Consider the following 19,433-nt stretch of genomic DNA (forward strand, 5'->3'; position numbering starts at 1 on the left):
CCACTTTTGAAATAATTCAAACAAATGGCTTAACATAAAATGCTGTTCAATAAGGTATATTGATTGAGAAAATGTTATAAAAGACTTGGGGAAAATACAAAACGATGGAACAGTTTTTCTCAACTTTGCCATAACACAGGAATCACCTAGGGTCTTTGGAAAAAGTATTTGTGCCAAAGTTCCAACCCTAAAGATTCTGATTTAATTGGTCCGGGCCACTGGGATTTCTTGAAAGCTCCCTAAGTGATTGTTAGGTTTAGCCAGGATTGACAACTATTGCTGGAGAAAGATTCCACATTCGTTTGCTTTGCATATGTCCAAGATTCCATATTCATTTGCTTTGCATATGCCTTAAATGTTTACTCAACTAAAACAAACAAGGTAATAAAAACATCTTTTGCGTATTTACCCAAACGGATACAAGAATACTGATTCGAAGGGGCATATGCACCCCAATATTTATAGCAGCATTATCAACAATAGCCAAGCTATATAGAAAGAGCCCAAATGTCCATCGACTGATGAATGGATAAAGAAGATGTGGTATATATAATGGAATATTAGCCATAAAAAGAATGAAGTCTTGCCATTTGCAACAACATGGATGGAGCTAGTGTTTTGTGCTAAGTGAAATAAGTGAGAGAAGTACAAATACCATGTGATTTCACTCGTTAGAATTTAAGAAACAAAACAGATGAACATAGGGGAAATGCAAAAAATAGGGAGGGAAACCGTAAGAGACTCTTCACTATAGAGAACAAACTGAGGGTTGATGGAGGGAGATGGCTGGGAATGGGCTAAGTGGGTGATCAATTTTAAGGAAGACACTTGTGATGAGCACTGAGTGTTATATGGAAGTGATAAATCACAGAATTCTACATCTGTAATCAGTGTCACCATATATGTCAGCTAACTAGAATTTCAATAAAAACTTGAAATCATAAAATTAGTTAATAAATAAAACATTTGAAGAAATGGTTAAGGTATGGTTTATAAAGGAAAGATGATGTGGCACTCTGTTCAGCACATTTAATTCTACTTCACACAATTGGCATATAAATATTCAGGCAGTCCTTTCTTTGTGTACTGGTGCACATCTATAAAACTAATTGTGCTAACTGAACCTAGGAAAGGTAACTTTAATAATCGGTGGAGAAACTATTATTCTGTCGTATTTAAAATTTCTTTGTCAAACACTAACCTTTTATTGTCAGTCATAAATACATAAAAAATGAAAAAAACAGTAAACCTTTAGTACACGTTAATGTAAAACATTAGAAACAATTTGAACTACAGTTCTCTCTTTATATTAAAAAAATAACCAGGGGCAGTGCCTGGGTGGCTCAGTTGATTAAGCATCCATCTTCGGCTCAGGTCATGATCTCGCAGTATGTGAGTTTGAGCCCCACATCTGGCTCAGAGCCTGGAGCCTGCTTCGGATTCTGTCTCCCTCTCTACCCCTCTCCCGCTCTTGCTGTCTTGCATGTGCTCTTTCTCTCTCTCTCTCTCAAAAGTGAGTAAACATTAAAAAAAAAATTTGTTTTAATTAAAAAAAAACAGGGCGCCTGAGTGGCTCAGTAGGGTAAGTGTTCAATTCTTGATTTTGGCTCAGGTCATGATCTCACTGTTTGTGAATTCGAGTCCCATGTCAGGCTTTGGTGCTGACAGTGGGGAGTCTGCTTGGGATTCTCTTTCTGCCCCTCTCTCTGCCCCTCCCCTGCTCACCCTCTCTCTCTCTCTGAATATTCTCATTGTATAACTTATAATACAAGTTGAGCATCTTCTCTATATCTTGGCTAATTATCATTCTTTCTAAGTCTGAATCAGATTTGAACATTTTATCCTTTGCATTTCAATGTCGTGAAATATCTCTGAGAGGTTTTGTTTTGTTTTTTTTAATGTGAGTGTTTTTGCCAGTGTTGTTTCCTCTAGGACATCCTTAGCCTTTTCATCACAACCACTTTTCATCATTTATTTGGGTAAGTTCACTCACCTGCATTGATTTCCTCAGTGTGCCTCTTTAGACTTTGTCAGGTGGCCGTAGTGTCCACATTTCCACAGTCAGCTATTTCTTCTGTATTTCCATTTGCAGTACATTTAAGTTTTACTTCCAGCATTATCACTTAACGTTTCTTTGGTGCTCTTTCATTTTTGTTGGCCAATTCTTTGAAAGAAGTCATGTAAATTGGTCACAAGCTATGATGTGCATGTTATTTTTGTAGTGATTTGTGGACTGAAAAAGTAGTATCCAGCTTTGTGTTTTATGCTGTTAGTCATGGTTAACATACTGTAGTAAATGACTTTTGAGCCACATTGTTGGGGGTCTGGTATTTAACTAAATCCTGGTACCTGAAATTCTGTTTAGTTTGCAGATTGTGCAAAGTAAGGACTGCTTGTATATTTAAGTTAAGATAAAGCATTTAAAGTAGGGCTTCTTTTTAAAGATTCCCCTCATTAAGTGATGTCTTTGCTTAACTAAACAACTGCACAGTCATATTTTATTTAAGGATGTCTACTCTAATTTGCCCCAAGGTCTTCCTTGTCAATGATTAAAGACAAAAGCATGAGCACTGATTTGCAAAGTTTATAATTCCTAACCCCAGTTTTTTTCACATCATTCTTGAGGTATATTTGACATATAATAAACTGCACATTTAGTTAGAGAAAACAGTTTGATGAGTTTTGACATACATATACACTTTTGAAACTATTACCATCAGGATAACAAATATCCATAAGCCAAAAATTTCATCATAATTCCTTTTCTTTCTTTCCCTGCTTCATCCTGTTCTGCTCTAGGAAACCACTCCTCTGCTTTCTGTCAGCATAGATTACTTTGCATATGCCAGAATTTTGTATAAATGAAACTATGTTTTGTCTGACTTTTCATTGAGCATAATTATTTTGAAATTTCTCCTTTTGATTCCTTTTTATTGGTAAGGAATATTCTCTTTTGTGGATATATAACAATTTATCCATTCACTTTTTTTTTAATGTTTATTTGTTTTTGAGAGAGACAGAGTGCAAGCGGGGGAGGGCCAGAGAGAGAGAGAGAGAGAGAGAGAGAGAGAGAGAGACAGAATCCGAAGCAGGCTTCAGATTCTGAGGTGTCAGCACAGAGCTGGATGTGGGGGCTGGAACTTGTGAACGGGGAGATCATGACTTACGCTGAAGTCGGATGCCCAACAGACTGAGCCATCCAGGTGCCTCTATCCATTCAGTTCTTGGTGAACATTTAAATGTTTCCAGTTTTTGACTATTATATATAAAGCTACTGTGAATGTTCATGTACAAATCTTTGTGTGGATACATGTACATATCTTTGTGCTTTTATTTCTCTTGGATCCATGCCTAATTTTTGAATGACTAGAGTATATGCTTCACTTTTTTAAGTTTTTATTTATTTATTTATTTATTTATTTATTTATTTATTTTTATGTTTTTCTTTTTTCTTTTTGAGAGAGACAGAGACAGAGCATGAGTGGGGAAGGAGCAGAGAGAGAGGGAGATAGAGAATCAGAAGCAGGCTCCAGGCTCTGAGCTACTGGCCCAGAGCCTGACGCAGGGCTTGAACTCACGGACAGTGAGATCATGACCTGAGCCGAAGTCAGATGCTTAACCAACTGAGCCACGCAGGTGCCCCTTATTTATTTATTTTTGAGAGAGAGAGAGCAACAGTGCCAGCAAGGGAGGGACAGAGAGGGAATCCCACCGGGCTCCACCCTATCAGCACAGGGCCTGACATGGGGCTCAAACCCATGAAACCACAGGATCACGATCTGAGATGAAACCAGGAGTCAGAGGCTCAACCAACTGAGCCACCCAGGTGCCCCTATGCTTCACTTTTTAAGAAACTGGTAGTTTTGTAAAAACTTACATTCTCACCAGTGGTGGATGAGTGTGCTAGTTGCTCACATTCCTTTCCTCCTTTTTTGGGGGTGGGGGTTATTTAAACATTATTTAATATTCGATTTTAATTAATCTCTTGTGACATCTCTTTATATGATATTTTTGGTGATTGTTCTAGGAATTATAAAATACCCACTTTCATTCTCTCCTTAGAATCTGTAGTTCACTGCTTCATTTGGCATATAGAAATTTTACCACTTTTAACCCTCCACCATTGTTGTCTTTACATATTATATTGTGAACCCCATAAGATAATGTTATACATTTTTTTCAACTGTCAAGCATACTGTAAGGAGAGTTGTCTATTATATTGGCCTAGATATTTATCATTTCTTTTGCTCTCTCTTCAATCCTGATGTCCCAGGTTTCCTTCCTGTATCATTTCCCTTCTGTCTGAGGAACTTTGTTTAGAACATGAACCAAAATTCCTAGCATGAACATGCATGTTCCTAACATGTAGCAAAACTCCATACTCTCAGATATTCATCACAATGCACCTTGTTTACTCCATAGAGCTTAGGCACACAGAACCATTCATATCCAGGAATAATGGGAACCCTCCTGAAATCCCAGAAGCAGACAAAAGCCAATCTTGTAGGTAGACCTTTCTAAGGATAGCAGTCTCTGGCCTGCTATATTAACTCTTATTGCACACCTTGTCTCCATCTACACACACCATATCCTCGTTTCCCTGTCGCATTACCCTCCTACTTTCCTTCATTTAACCCCTCTTAGTTCATTAAAACTTCAGTCCTAAAGTGTTTAGTTTGGGCAGAGGTAGGCTTCCATACACTGGCAGGGATTAGATTGGTCTAAAGTGATAATGCAGACACTAACCAGGTTGAGGAGGTACTCTTAAGTGTGGGGACTGACCAGCCCAGGCAATGGAGTGTTAGGGGAGGTAGAAATCAAAGCCCAAACCTGGTGAGCAGCATTCTTTTTGGGGATGGGGATGATATTGGTGACAGGAGATCGGTTACATATAATGATATTGATCAAAGAAATATATTCATGATAATGAGAGCCACACGTCTCACTGTTCAGAGAAAGGAACTCAAGGAAGGGATGATTACCTTTGTTTATGTTTGTATATTATTTTGCTGGTTACAAGAAGCACACGTTAATGATATAATCTGAAAAATCATCAAATAGAAAAACATTTTAAGAAGAAATGGAAATTTCAATGGAAAATGTGAAAAATTATTTTGTGGTGAAATATTGAATCTCAGAGATAGCAGAACAGCATAATGGTCTGGAGAAAAAAGATCAGAGTTCAGATCCAGTTCAGCCAATTATTAGATGTATGACCTTGGGAAGATTAGTTATGTCTTAGTTTTATAATCAGGAAAAGCAGTTAATAATGTAAACTACCACCTAGGTTACCACTTATTACACTTACTATTACCACTAATTACAGAGTCAGTGAACAATAGGCTTTTAATATTAGCTGTAACTGTTATTGATCAAGGTCAGACAAACAGTAAGTGTTAGACTGGATATTTGAACCTAAGGCTAAACTTGTTCCAGAAGACAAAGCCACATGTATATCTTTATTTTTTTCTATTTAGTTTTTAAATTTTATTTAAATTCAAGTTAACATATCCATGTATATCTTTAAATCAAACATTTGATATTGCTAAAATGGTTACCAAAATGTTTACAATTACTAATACTGCTACTGTGAGTGCATAAAAGTATCAGTTTGTATCTTTTCTAGCAGTGTGCATTGTTATTTTTTTTTAAATAAAACTACCAATTAGGCTAAAAATTTTCATGTAAGTTAGCATCATGTTGATCAATAATGAATTTAGAAATCATTCTGGTTAAATTAATGTAAATGTTCTTTAACATCCAACAGATTAAGACAAATTCTAATATTTAACCTTCACTGGGCTCTTACTATGTTATGTGCTAGTCATTGTGATGAGCGCTTTCCGTGTATTAACTCATTTAATGTTAATATCCTCTCCAGAATAAGGATAGCTTACAGTTAGGTAATATCAGAAATTTCATTCATCTTAATTTGTAAGAGTACTTATTAACTATTTTGACTTATAGATATTTAATTGTGTTTTTAAAAATGTGCTTAATTGTTGAATTAAACATCCTCATCATGTATTTCTGCCTAAGGCATAAGAAACACCAAGGATTTTTTTTGTTCAATACTGTAATTTAAGCTTTTGTCCACTAGGTGTCCTCAGTTAAGTTTAAGATACCAGAATTTAACTTTTTCTTCATGAACATTTCAGTCTGTAAATATCTTAATGAAGTACACACATTATTTTTTTAAGCTTCTTTTTAAGTTTATTTATTTATTTTGAGAGAGAGAGAGAGAGAGAGAGAGAGAGAGAGAGAGAGAGAGGAGAGAATCCCAAGCATACTCTACACTGACAGCCCAGAGCCCAGTGTGGAGCTTGAACCCACAAACCAGAAGATCATAACCTGTGGCATACCAGGAGTTGAATGCTCAACCAGCTAAGCCACCCAGGTGCCTCAAAGTACACCCTTTAAATGAAGTTTAAAATAATGCTTCAGGAGAAATTCCATATATGTAAGTGTTAGTACTGTTGATATTTTTTAAATTCATGTAAGGTCTTTAAAAATCTGTAAATATCTTTGAATGTGTGGTAGAATATTTAAACATTACTTGCAATTTTTGCAATATGTGTAATTTTGGTGAAATAAGGACGTTTTTAATGTTTAAATTACTTTTTTATTGTTCTGTCTTTCTTCCCCCCTCCACTTTCCATTTTTATATTTTATTCAAGGGTTTTGGGACTGGAGTTAAACAAAGACAGAGATGTTGAAAGGATTCATGGCAGTGGAGTTAATACCCTTGACATTGAACCTGTTGAAGCAAGATAGTAAGTTTATTACACTTATATATTTTTTGTCAAAGTGAGATGCAGTCAAATCTTGCTTTCTGATTACTTATGTTAATGGTTCCATAAAAATCAGTAAAATTTCTAAATTGTAGCATTTTAAATCTGACATTACTCATTTAAATAAACACAAAACCTTACACTCTTAAAATGTTGCCAGGTAAACATTTCCAAACTACTTTATTTTATTTTCTTTACGTTTATTTATTTTGAGAGAGAGAGAGTGTGTGTGCCGTGCATGTGTCAGCGTGGGAAAGGCAGAGAGAGAGAGGGAGAGCGAGAATACCAGGCAGGTTCTGTGCTGTCAGTGCAGAGACAGATGCGGGGCTCAATGTCACAAATTGTGAGAATGTTCATTGTGAAGTCAACAGACATTGAGACTTTTTGATTGCAGAGGGCTTTTAAGTGCTGAATTGTGTGTCTTAAGTGCCATTTTAAAATAGAGTTGCTAAACCATGAGAAAGTCTTAAATATAGAGAACAAACCAATGGTTGCTGGAGGGGAGGTGAAAGGGCATGGGCTAAAAGGGTGATGGGCATTAAAGAGGGCACTTGTTGGGACGAGCACTGGTAAGTCTGACTGATAAGTCACGAATCACTAAATTCTACTCCCAAAACCAATAGTACACTATATGTCAACCAACTTGAATTTAAATTAAAAAAAATAAAAAGGGGCCCTGGGTGGCTCAGTTGGTTAAAGGTCAGACTCCGGCTTAGGTCACGATACTCTGGTTCAGGTCATGATTTCAGTTTGTGAATCTGAGCCCAGCATTTGTCTCGCATGATGTCTCTGCCAACAGCCCAGAGCCTGCTTCAGATCCTGTTTCCTCCTCTCTCTGCAGAGAGAGGAGGGAAAGGGAAAAGAAAAGTAAAGAAAATACAAATATGAAGAAAAAACAGAGTTGCTACTCTAAAGGAGTCTAATGGGAAAACAAATATAAAAAGTGAAAGTATATGTTGGAGAATTAAGCTTGAAAAATCCAGACCTGTATTTGAGCTCCTCCTGTCTTTACCACTTGGCAGCTGAGTGACCTTGAGCAACATACCTAACCCTTTGAGTTCTCACTTGCCTTAGCTATGCAATGCCAAAAATAATAACTACGTTACAAATTTGTTGTCATTTAAATGAGATTATATGTGTAACATGCTTAGCATAGGACCTGGCATATCATTAGAGGTTGTCCCCACTCCTATTAATCAAAAGCTTATCACCTATGCTTTTACTCCTTTCAGTCCATTCTCCACACAGCAGCTGATGCTTTAAAAAATGCAGATATCAACATGCCATCCACCCACTTAAAACTCCTCTTGATCCCACATTGTTTTACAAGAAAGTTCAAAAAGCTTCATGTGGTCTGTAATCAGAACAACTGTAAAAGTAACTAAGGTTTGTTGTGTCATGTTACATATAACATCACCCCAGAATTTTTATATTATAATGAAGTGTTATTATTATTTACATTAAAATCAACCAGATAGGTTCGATAGAATTGTTTTTTATTTTCAGCTACTTGTCATAGTCCCACCTAGTAGTACATGAGAAACACGTACAGTGAACACATTCTCACTTTAACACATGGTTAAATCTAAAAGGCGATCTGTGATAATTATTTCCTTTGTTCTGAACTTTTCCACATGCAACATAGTACCTCCGATTCAAGGTCCACTGTGGGCTATTTGCTTATAAAATAATGACATGAACAGTAAGTGATAGCTAATTTTTTTTTTTTTTTTTTTTTTGATCATGGGTGCTGGTGGAAAAGATACTAAGTGCTTCTCCAGCCAGCCATTTGAAATAGAGATCACTTGTCTGACCTGTGAAGTACATGAAGCTAATAGGCTACCAGTTGACAGAGTCAATGAGAAATATGGGAAATTACAGATTATATGTGCGTAAAATATGTGGAAAATACAGGCTGAGGAGTCTTTTTACAGAGCATATTGAGAAAAGTCAAGATTCTCAATACAGTGTTTTTCCCCAGTGAATGGTAAAAATCTGTAACTATTTCAGATGTTTGCTAAGACTTGTTTTTTGCATTAAACCCTTTTGACAGCAAAGAGTAATAAAAAGATATGTTTAATGGAAAATTAAATATTGATGTCTTTCTCAAGAAAACCAGTGCACATGTAATTTGTTCAAAATGCTTTTTAATATTTTCCAACCACCATGAGAGTTGTGATATCACTGAAACCAGAGTCGAAACCAGAATATACACATCTGATAAAGAAGGATTTATTTCCAAAGTTAGGAGTTATTTTAAGAAGTCTACCTGAAAATAATGTTTTAACAAGTACAGTTGCATAAAGTACATTTGCACACCATTCTATGAAGCTCAAATTTTCTTTGATATCTTCTAAATTCTTCTAAGTAAATTTTATTAATTTCGTAGTTGTTAAAAGTTATAAATATTTTCCTATATACACACTTAGTTAACTACAAAAGTTTTATAGTGAACACATTAGCATGGCATTACTTGCTGTCTTTCTTTACTACTCATCATTGACCAGATTTTTAGAACTGTCTCAGCAAAGAATTTTGAAGAACTACTTTTAAATTAACCTTATTGTTCTACAAATTGGTATTGAATTTTTCTTAAAACAAGTCTATAAATCAATGCTTCTTGAACATGCTCCTGGCTCGTGAACCCTTTATAACTGGTGTACAAGATAAGGAGCTTGTACCAGAATGTAAATTTAGTATATCACTAAGCACACAATTTAGATGAGCTGAGATATTTTTGGTAGCAAGATTTTCTCAGTGAGGAAAGAATTGTGTTCATTTCTGGCACAAGATCCTTATCTTGCATGTTAAATAACAAACTGAAGAGGGCAACATAAAAAAAATGAATGTATAATACTTCTAACAAGTATAATCGATCAGATATCCCCCCAAACCACAAAATATGGATGAGTGGGAACAAATCACTGATAACTACTAGGTCCGTGTCGTATCATTGTATGTCAAAAGAGGCAATGAAAGCCAGTCTAATAGACCTGATAACTCCAAAATAAGAGTTAGTTGAAAGTTTAGCAAGCTAATTTCACCACAGTGGATGACACTGGAGAGGATGACATACTCCCAATTATTAAGGGGTTCACAGTAAGACTGGAAGGGGCTGGACCAGTCTGGGCCCTGTAATCTCTCCACCTAATCAACTTAAGATTTTCTAAAAGACAAAACTGAGGAGAAACTGTTTGGAATAGAATCCAAATTGAGCATTAGAGGGACCACAGAAACAAAAAAAGATGGCCCAGGTAAAAATTGGGGAGGTGAATAGAACCAAGAGTTCTCTGAAAGTGAGCTACCCTGTTTTGAACCATCTTATAAAAAAAGAGGAGGAGGGGCGCCTAGGTGGCTCAGTCGGTTAAGCATCCGACTTCGGCTCAGGTTATGATCTCGTGGTCTGTGAGTTCCAGCCCCACGTCTGGCTCTGTGCTGACAGCTCAGAGCCTGGAGCCTGCTTCAGATTTTGTGTCTCCCTCTCTCTCTGGCCCTCCCCCATTCATGCTCTGTCTCTCTCTGTCTCAAAAATAAACATTTAAAAAAAAAAAAAAAAAGAGGAGGATATCCTAGAGATACAAAATGTAAATATTATTCTAAACCAAGCCTCCCTTTTGAAAGTTGAAGAAAATTTAGTATAAACATGAGCAAAATAATAGGATTAAAATCAAACTCCATTCAAAATTAGTGTAAGAGCAAAGGGACTAAGTAATACCCTTATAGTAGATGTGCCAGAAAAATATACCCACAAAATAGGTGAAAACCCTAACCTAATATTTCAAAACTAGCTAAAAGTCATTTTAAAAAGATACAAGATGTGAAAGAATAACAAGTTGGAATTAGGAAAACTTGTAAATGAGATGAACAAACTCAAGAAAAAATGATAAATAAAAGAAAAATGTTTCAGAAATGAAAACTAAAGCATAAGGTACATAAGCAAATGAATACAAGAGGTAGTACCCTAGAAATAGAAAGTAGAAAGGGGGAAATTTCTAAAAATCAAAAAGAAATGGAGAAAGACAAAGGATTCAAGAGATAGGGACATACTTGGAAGATAGGCAAAGAATAGCCAGCATCCCATATAATAGGAATTCCCAGAGATGAAACGCAAAGGAGAATAGAGTCAATATTAAATCTATAATCCAAGAAGACTTTCCTAAAATAAGTCAGATCTGAAACTACATATAAAGGAAAGAAAATCGTATTTTAACTAAAACTGATTTGGGGCTTTATACCAAAGAAATGAAGTTTCTTGTCTGAGATCTTCAAGGAAATAGTGTGAATCAGGGATTGGATATCCAGCCAGACTGATTTTCAAGTACAAAAGAAGAGACAAATTGTCAGTAACATACAAGAATTCAGGGACTATTGCACTCACTAGCCCTTTCCTAGGAATTTACCAAAGAGTAAAATTACAGAACCAGAATGAGTAGAGAGACAGCAACATGAGGTTTGACTATGAGTAATAAGAGTAATACTTTTATTTGTCCATAGATCTCTCTGTCTTTTGTGGTAGATTGTAGACCCTGGAAAAACAGAAACTATGCCTGCCTTGTTTGCAGTTATGCTAGCAGGTGCTCAAAGTTGAATGAAGTGAGTAAATGTGTTTTTAATAATAGAGGGAAGGAATCTAACGTTTATTGATCCTTTATCTCTTTGAGGCCATGTAAACCTCACTTGTGTTTAACTTACACGACTTCTTTATGATTTGGGTGAAAATGCACCCTTTTTCACAAATGTTAAAAGGCTTAGTAACTTGCTTAGAGTCAGATCGTTCCTTGTTAACAGCTAGTCTGTCTGGTTCCATTTTCCTTTAGCACAATTTTAATTAGGACATCAAGAATGACTTCGTAATAATTAAGATAAATCTTTTGCCATCTTGTTTCTACTGTCCATTCTTTTTGGAATTATAAAGATAAACTTTAAATGATCACAGATTGAATCTTTCTGTATTCATTCTATAAATACTAGAATGAGAAATTTTAGTTTATTAAAGTCTATGTTAATGACAATTTACTCTGTATTTGTGGGCATAATACCTTTGGGTGTTTATAGATCACTAATTTTCAAAAATATGTAATAAGTAAATGTGGTACCTAAGATGATAAATTAATGTGCACTTTTTTATTATTAGCATGTTATCAGGTGGTTCAGATGGTGTGATTGTACTTTATGACCTTGAGAACTCCAGCAGACAACCTTATTACACATGTAAAGCAGTGTGTTCCGTTGGCAGGTGTGTATTAAAAATGTAAATCATGAATGTATAAACAATTTAGTACTTTTTGCATCAAATACAAACCATAACAATAGCAGTCATATGATGGTCTCCAGCAGGTTGTTCACATGACATTTTTTACATGGATATCCCTTGACATTTTTTTTTGAAAATAACAACTGAAATTCAGGCATAGCTGTTTTTAACATGAGACTTCCTCAAAACAACTTTGGTATCAGTTTTCAAAAGGAATTTATATAAAAACTTCTGATTATGTCATTTTTGTTATACACCTACATAGCACACCTCAGGTAACTCATTATAATTGTAGTACCATTTAGCATAAGACTTTTTATAAGTCTTTCAGCTAGTTATAAACAAATTACATTTTTTCAACTGATATTAATAGGGTAGAAAGTTTAAAAGATTAATGGATAGAAGCAGTAAATGTACTGGTAGTCCCTCACCAAACACACACCTATGCACACCTGCACGCAAGTGTTTTATCTCCATACTTACTCAAAGCTGCCAAACTTAACATACCTCTCTTTGTCATTAGTCTTCTGACTATTGTAATTTGTTCGTAATGGCCGCTTAATTCTTTTTTGTCACCTGTATCTGATCCAATATTGAGCACAGCTTTGAATTAACAGAGAGAATGGGTGTTGGGGAAATGCTTTCAAAAGGAAAAACTTCATGAACATTAATGTCAGCAACCATTCTGTATTAATGCTGTTCCCAAAGCACTTGAGTAGATACATAAGTCCATGCAATATTTGGGAGGAGATTTACAATTGTTTCTTGGCTCTGGTGTTTCACTTTGAAAATAAAGATTTGGGAAACTATTTCTCTGAACTTCAGGTTATTTATTGTTTTTTAAAGATAATTATACCTGTCCTCTCATTCTTGTAAGTTTTTTGTGGGACTTAAAATACTGTCTTTTAAAAAGCATGTTAAAAACCGTAAAACAATATAGTTACAGGGTCGCTTGGTACAGAGCAAAGATAACACCTCAGATAGTGTGAAACTTGGTTTCTAAGAGGCCATTTACACCATTTTATGCTCTCACTCCACTCTCACCAAAAAACAAAAAACCAAAACACTTATATTTTAAAATGTAAGACAGTCATATTAATTCATTTTCTCTTCTTTTATCTTAGCTAACATTTTAACTTTATTTATTTTGTTATATATTAAAATAGTATTTTCCTGTATACCACATGTATTTACTGTTATCCTGAGGAACTGTGATCTACTTTCTGGTATATAAAGTCAAGTAAATGCTTTGTGTGTCAGTCTTCTGTTTTACCATAACATTCTTCTTGGGTTCAATCTCTGTCCTTAAAAGCATAACTTTGAATGTAAATGGGCATACAGTGAGCATGTTTGCAAAATGAGTTAAAGTAGCATTTTATATTCAAACACTTTATAATCTAACTGTACAAAATAATTTTACTAAAAAATTTTATGAAGTTAGTGTGGCTCAGATTGCTGATATTTATTTTTGTGTTACTTAATGTGTGTACTCATTAAATGTGAATGAGAATAACAGGTCATTCACAGTAAGATAATAATTTAATATTCTGACCTATTTTAAAATTAAATTTAAAATGTAAATGAGCTTTTATTTGTAATCGCTGCATTAAAGATTTGTTTTACTATAACCAGAAAATCTTGGCATACATCAAAATTCTTAGGAGCAAATAGAAGTCAATTCTGCTTATTTTAAGGAGAAATTTATTGGAAAGATACTTAGTATCTCATGTAACTGGTAGGAAGGTGGGAGAATCAGTGTGAAAAATGAGCATAAGGTAAGTGAAACTATGGCAGAGACAACAGTCAGGATCATACCACAGGAACAATTTAGTTTGGATTCTGCTACATGTCACCAACGCAGACTCTTAACTCCACAACTATGAATAATTGTTAAATATCCCTGGGTTTTGCATTACTAGCTGGAATTTTAGAGTTCTAGGCAGGCTTGAGAAAGCTTAGGACACATGTCGATGCCATTACTACCAAATGAAAGGGAAAGAGAATATCTGGAGTCCCTAGCTTTCTGTAAAGGCAGTAAAACAAAGGAGATGTCCCCCAGATAGGAAGAGTTTGGATCCAACTTTTAAAAAATTTCCACCTATCCACTAAGCAGCCAAAAAGGCAAGTATCTACTACACAACCAAAATATAATCATCTCTTTCCCGAAAGATCCTCAATCTACTTACCACATCCAGCTTCAGTTCAAGATAATGTCCATTTTTCCACTAGTTTTACATATGATCTTTTATATGTATGATCAGTTTTTACATATGATCAGTTTATAGTTAACTTATATGAAATAATGGAGGTAAGAGAGAGGAAAGAAAAGGAAAATCAGTTAAAATATATAAATTATACGTGACATAGAATGGAATTATGGGTAGACACTACAGCCTTTGTATTTTTGCGGCTTTCTCAAAGCCAGAACTAATACTTAAAGGCTTTCCTTCTTCATGTTCTCATTCATTCAGGTGCTTAAGGTCCTTTACTGTTTATTGTAATCCAAACCTTCATCGTAAGGAATCGGAAGTCATGATGTCCTATCTGCATAGGATTGCAGTAGTCTTCTGTTAGCTTTTGTTTGTTAATTTTGTTATGGAAAATTTCTAGCATATACAAAAGAAGAGAATAGTGTATGAACTAGGTACCCATCACCTAGCTTCAGCATTTATCAATCATAATGAATCTGGTTTCATCTCTAACGCCACCTACCCACTGAGTATTGTTTGAAACAAATCCCGGAAGCATATTATTTCATTCATTTTTTTTTTTTTTTTTTTTTTTTTGAGAGCAAGAGAGACAAAGCATGATCAAGGGAGGGCAGAGAGAGAGAGACGCAGAATCCGAAGTAGGCTCCAGGCTCTGAGCTTGTCTTTACAGAGCCCGATGCGGGGCTCGAACTCACAAACCGCGAGATTATGACCTGAGCTGAAATCAGACTCTCAACCGACTGAGCCACCCAGGCACCCCTCATTCATAATTGTTTATATCTCTAAAAATTAAAGTCTATAAATGTAGCCATGATACTGGTATCTCACACAGTAATTCCAGGTTTTAATACCTACTTGGAGTTCAAATTTCCATCATTGTCCGATAAGTGTTACTTAACAGCCAGTTTGTGTGAATTTAGGTTTAGTAAAGTGACACATTTCCTGTATTGATCACCGGTTCAGAATACATACTGCATCCTTTAGTATATCACCCTCAAAAGATGTTGTATTGTAGCTGATATCATAACCTAAGTCTTCAACAGATCATGCTTCTATGGCTGATAGGTTACAAAAGAGTGGTGCTGTGGACATCTACGAATTGCATTCTTATGTCATTGAGTAAGTTACTTGATCAGAATCAATATTGTGTGAGATACTGTGGATCTATGTGAGGCATTCAACAGTTCTAAGAATCATAGTACTAATAAAGCGGTATTTGAGAAAAGCAAATGCAAAACCAGAATAGGTATCTCTTCCAGTAAGGAAAAATCAGTGCCCCCTCCAGGAAGAGGTCCGGTGTAGCTAATTCCTCTAGGTTCAAGTACAGAAATAAGAAGTTCTCCATTTTATAAACCTTAGTGGGAAGCAGGCCTCCGCAATACACTAGAGAAGGCTGAAAGTAGAGGTGCCTGGACATTGTCCTTCTTTGGACAGCTGGGATGTAGACCTGTGATATAGGCGTGGCCATTCATATTGTCCTACTTGAGACTGCTACTTGTTAATATAGTATCAGTTTTGAAACTCACATAAGTCAAGTATTCCTAAAGTTTAATTGCTATTTTGTAGAAACCATCCTGATGTTCACAAATATAGTGTGGAGACTGTACAGTGGTATCCTCATGACACTGGCATGTTCACATCAAGCTCATTTGATAAAACTCTGAAAGTGTGGGATACAAATACCTTACAAGTGAGTATATTAAATCCTTTCTAATTAGCTCAATAGGTTGAAGGAAAATCTGTAAATGGGGGTAGTGATTTTACTTTATAGAATGGTTGTAAATACATTGATATATGTAAGATACCCAGAAGAGTGGTTAGCAAAAAACATGAACTACTATTATCATCTTCATTATTTGAAAACTATTGTTTAGTGATCTAAGGAAGAAAATTGGATTTATCTTCTATTGACCTAAAACCTTAAAGGAAAAGAAAGTTACTAATATTGCTTAGTAAAGATAGACACTAAATAATGGTAAACAATAAAAAATAGGTTTTTGTGATATTTGATTAAATTTGTATTTCTAGTGCTAATCTTTTCCCTAAGCTCTAGTCCCATGTTTTTCTACCTGTCTACTGAACCTCTCTTACTTGAATGTGGGGTAATCTCCTCAAATATAACATGTTCAAACTGAACATGATCACTCCTCACATCCATGTACTCTTCAAATCTTAGCAATTCTTCCTTCAAGCTCTCTCATATTTTCTTTTCTATTTCTCTCAACAACGCTGTACATCTAGACTACTACTCAGAACTCCCAACGCATTACATTGCTTCCCATATTTACCATGGTAAGCTCTACCCCAAAATTAGCCTTATTATAATGTGGTTTCATTATGTCTTTACCCAAACCCACAAGGGATTTCCCTTGGCTAAATTCGGCCTGGTAGTCTTAAGTTCTCCCTAACCTCAACCCCTACTCCCTTAACCTTAGCTTCTCCCTCTTTATAGCCTAAATTAGTTGCTGTCTCTAAATTGATCTTTTGTCTCTGATCACATCCTGATAGTGTTATATTCCCTGCCTCAAATCTCTTTCCCTGTGCAACTTTTTTCTTTTCTTAATTGTCTAAAGTTTGTACCTTTTACCAATATCTCCACATTTTGCTCCCCCCCCCCCAACCTTGGTAACCACCACTTGTTTCTATTTCTGTGAGTTCAGCTTTTGTAGATTTCACTTATTAGTGATAGCATACAGTAATTGTCATTCTCTAACTTGTTTCATTTAGCATAATTCCCTCTGTGTCTTTCCATGTTGTTTGCCATAAATGGTTAGACTTCCTCCTTTCTGGTGGCTGAATAATATTCCCTTGTATAAAAATACCACATCTTCTTTATCCCTCCATACACAGATGGACACTTAGGTTGTTTCCATGACTTGGCTATAATAAGTATTAAATACATACATACATAAATAAAATAATAGTGCAATGAACATAGGGGTGTAGGTATCTCCTCAAGATAGTGATTTTGTTTCCCTCAGATATATACCTAGAAGTGGTATATATATATATATATATATATATATATATATATATATATATATATATTGCAAATATATATATATTGCTGGATCATAGGGTAGTTCTGTTTTTTATTTTTTGAGAAACCTCCATACTGTTTTCCACAGTGGCTGCTCCAATTGACATTCCCACCAGCAGTGCATAAGGGTTCTCTTTTCTCCACATCCTCACTAGCCTTTGTTATCTCTTATCTTTTTGGTATTAGCCATTCTAACAAGTTTGAGGTGATAGCTTACTGTGGTTTTGATTTGCATTTCCCTGATGATTAGTTATATTGAGTACTTTTTCGTGTACCTGTTGGCTATTTGTATATCTTCTGTGGAAAAACGACTATTCACTTCCTCCGCCCATTTTTAAATCAGATACATGATTTGCAAATCTTTTCTCATTCAGAAGGTTGCCTTTTTGTCCTGTTGATGGTTTCCTTTGCTGCACAGAAGATTTTTTGTTTGACGTGTAGTTAGACCTGCTTATTTTTGCTTTTGTCACCTTTGGTTTTGGAGTCAAATCCAAAAGATCATCTCCCAAAGATTAATGTCAAGGAGCTTTCTGCCTTTGTTTTCCTGTAGGAGTTTTATGGTTTCAGGTCTTATATTCAAGTCTTTAATCTATTTTGAGTTTATTTTTGTGTATGGTGTAAGAAAGTGGTCCAGTTTTATTCTTGGGCCTGTTACTGTCTAGTTTTCTCAGTACCATTTCCTGAAGAGATTATCATTTCTGCATTTTAGGTTCTTGGCTCCGTGTTATAAATTAAGTGACCATATATGCATAGGTTTATTTCTGGGCTATCTATTCTGTTCTCTTGATCAGTGTGTCTGTTTTTATGCCAATACCATACTGTTTTGATGACTGTAGCTTTGTAAAATAGTTTGAAATCAGGAAGTATGATACCTATAGCTTTTTTTCTTCTTTTTCAAGATTGCTTTAGCTATTTGGGGTTTTATGGTCCCATACAAATTTTAGCATTTTTTTTCTATTTCTGTAAAAATGCTCTTGGAATTTTGATAGCACCTCTACTTAATCTGCAGATTTTTTGGGTAGTATAGACGTTTTAACAATGTTAATTCTTCCAAGCCGTGAGCATGGAATATCCTTTCATTTATTTGTGTCTTTAGTTTCTTTCATCAATATCTTATAGTTTATAGTATATGTATCTTTTATCTCCTTGGTTAAATTTATCTCTAGGTATGCTATTCTTTTTGATGCAGATGTAAATGGAATTATTTTAATCTCTTTTTCTGATAGTTCATTATTGCTGTATAGAAACATGACAGATTTTTGTATATTGATTGTATATCCTGAAACTTTACTGAATTTGCTTATTAGTTCAAAAATTTCTCAATGGACTCTTTGGGATTTTCTATACATATTATCATGTCATCTACAAATAGAGACAGTTTAAAACTTCCTTTCTAATTTCTGTGCTGTTCTTTTTCTTTTTTTTTTAATTTTTTTAAAATTTATTTTGAGAGAGAAAGAGGATGCGTGTGTGCACACATGCAAGAGAGGGAGAGGCAGAAAGAAAGGGGGGAGGGGGGAGAATCCCAAACAGGCTCTGTGCTTTTTCCTACAAACCATGAGATCATGACCTGAGCTGAAATCAAGAGTTGGATGCTCAACCAACTCTGTCACCCAGGCACCTCTCTTTGCTTAGTTTTCTTGTTTCATTACCCTGGCTAGGACTTCTAATACTATGTTGAATAAAAGTGGTGAGATTGGGCATCCTTTTCTTGTTCCTGATGTTAGAAGGAAAACTTTGAGCTTTTCATTGTGAGCATAATGTTAGTTTGTGGGCTTGTTGTGTGTGTGTGTGTGTGTGTGTGTGTGTATTCTTTGCTATGTTGAGATACTTTGCCTCTATATTTAGTTTGTTGAGGAAGAAAATCATACTTTGTAATAAAAGTCAATACACCTGATTCTTTAAAAATTCTTAACTTACAAATTCCTTAATTTGGTAAAGGGTATCTACTTTTAAAAAAACACACCTATGGCAAACATTTTATTTGTTGGTAAGTTATTGAAAGCTTTTCCTTTGAGTTATCTCTATTATCTCCTGCGTCCAATATTATAGTGGAAGTCCTAGGCAATACAATAAGGCAAAGGAAAGAAATAAAATGAATTTGAATTGTCATTCATAGATGACATGATTATGAGCAT

At 35.2% G+C, this 19,433-nt stretch overlaps 1 protein-coding gene across 2 annotated transcripts in view; it reads left to right on the forward strand.

Moving 5' to 3' along the window:
- The window catches only part of ERCC8 (ERCC excision repair 8, CSA ubiquitin ligase complex subunit), a 62,583-nt gene that overhangs the window by 4,360 nt on the left and 38,790 nt on the right, over window positions 1–19,433 (forward strand). The window contains exons 2-4 of one of the 2 annotated variants that reach the window (XM_019414310.2): window positions 6,678–6,773; window positions 11,926–12,027; window positions 15,822–15,945. In XM_019414310.2, coding sequence (XP_019269855.1) covers window positions 6,678–6,773; window positions 11,926–12,027; window positions 15,822–15,945 — 322 coding nt within the window. Of the gene's footprint in view, window positions 1–6,677; window positions 6,774–11,925; window positions 12,028–15,821; window positions 15,946–19,433 lie in introns of those variants that run through there. The other variant, XM_019414311.1, reaches the window with a different exon arrangement.

The sequence above is a fragment of the Panthera pardus genome, unplaced genomic scaffold (assembly GCF_024362965.1).
Source record: "Panthera pardus isolate Hobbes unplaced genomic scaffold, ASM2436296v1 HiC_scaffold_2, whole genome shotgun sequence".
Lineage (NCBI taxonomy): Eukaryota > Metazoa > Chordata > Mammalia > Carnivora > Felidae > Panthera > Panthera pardus.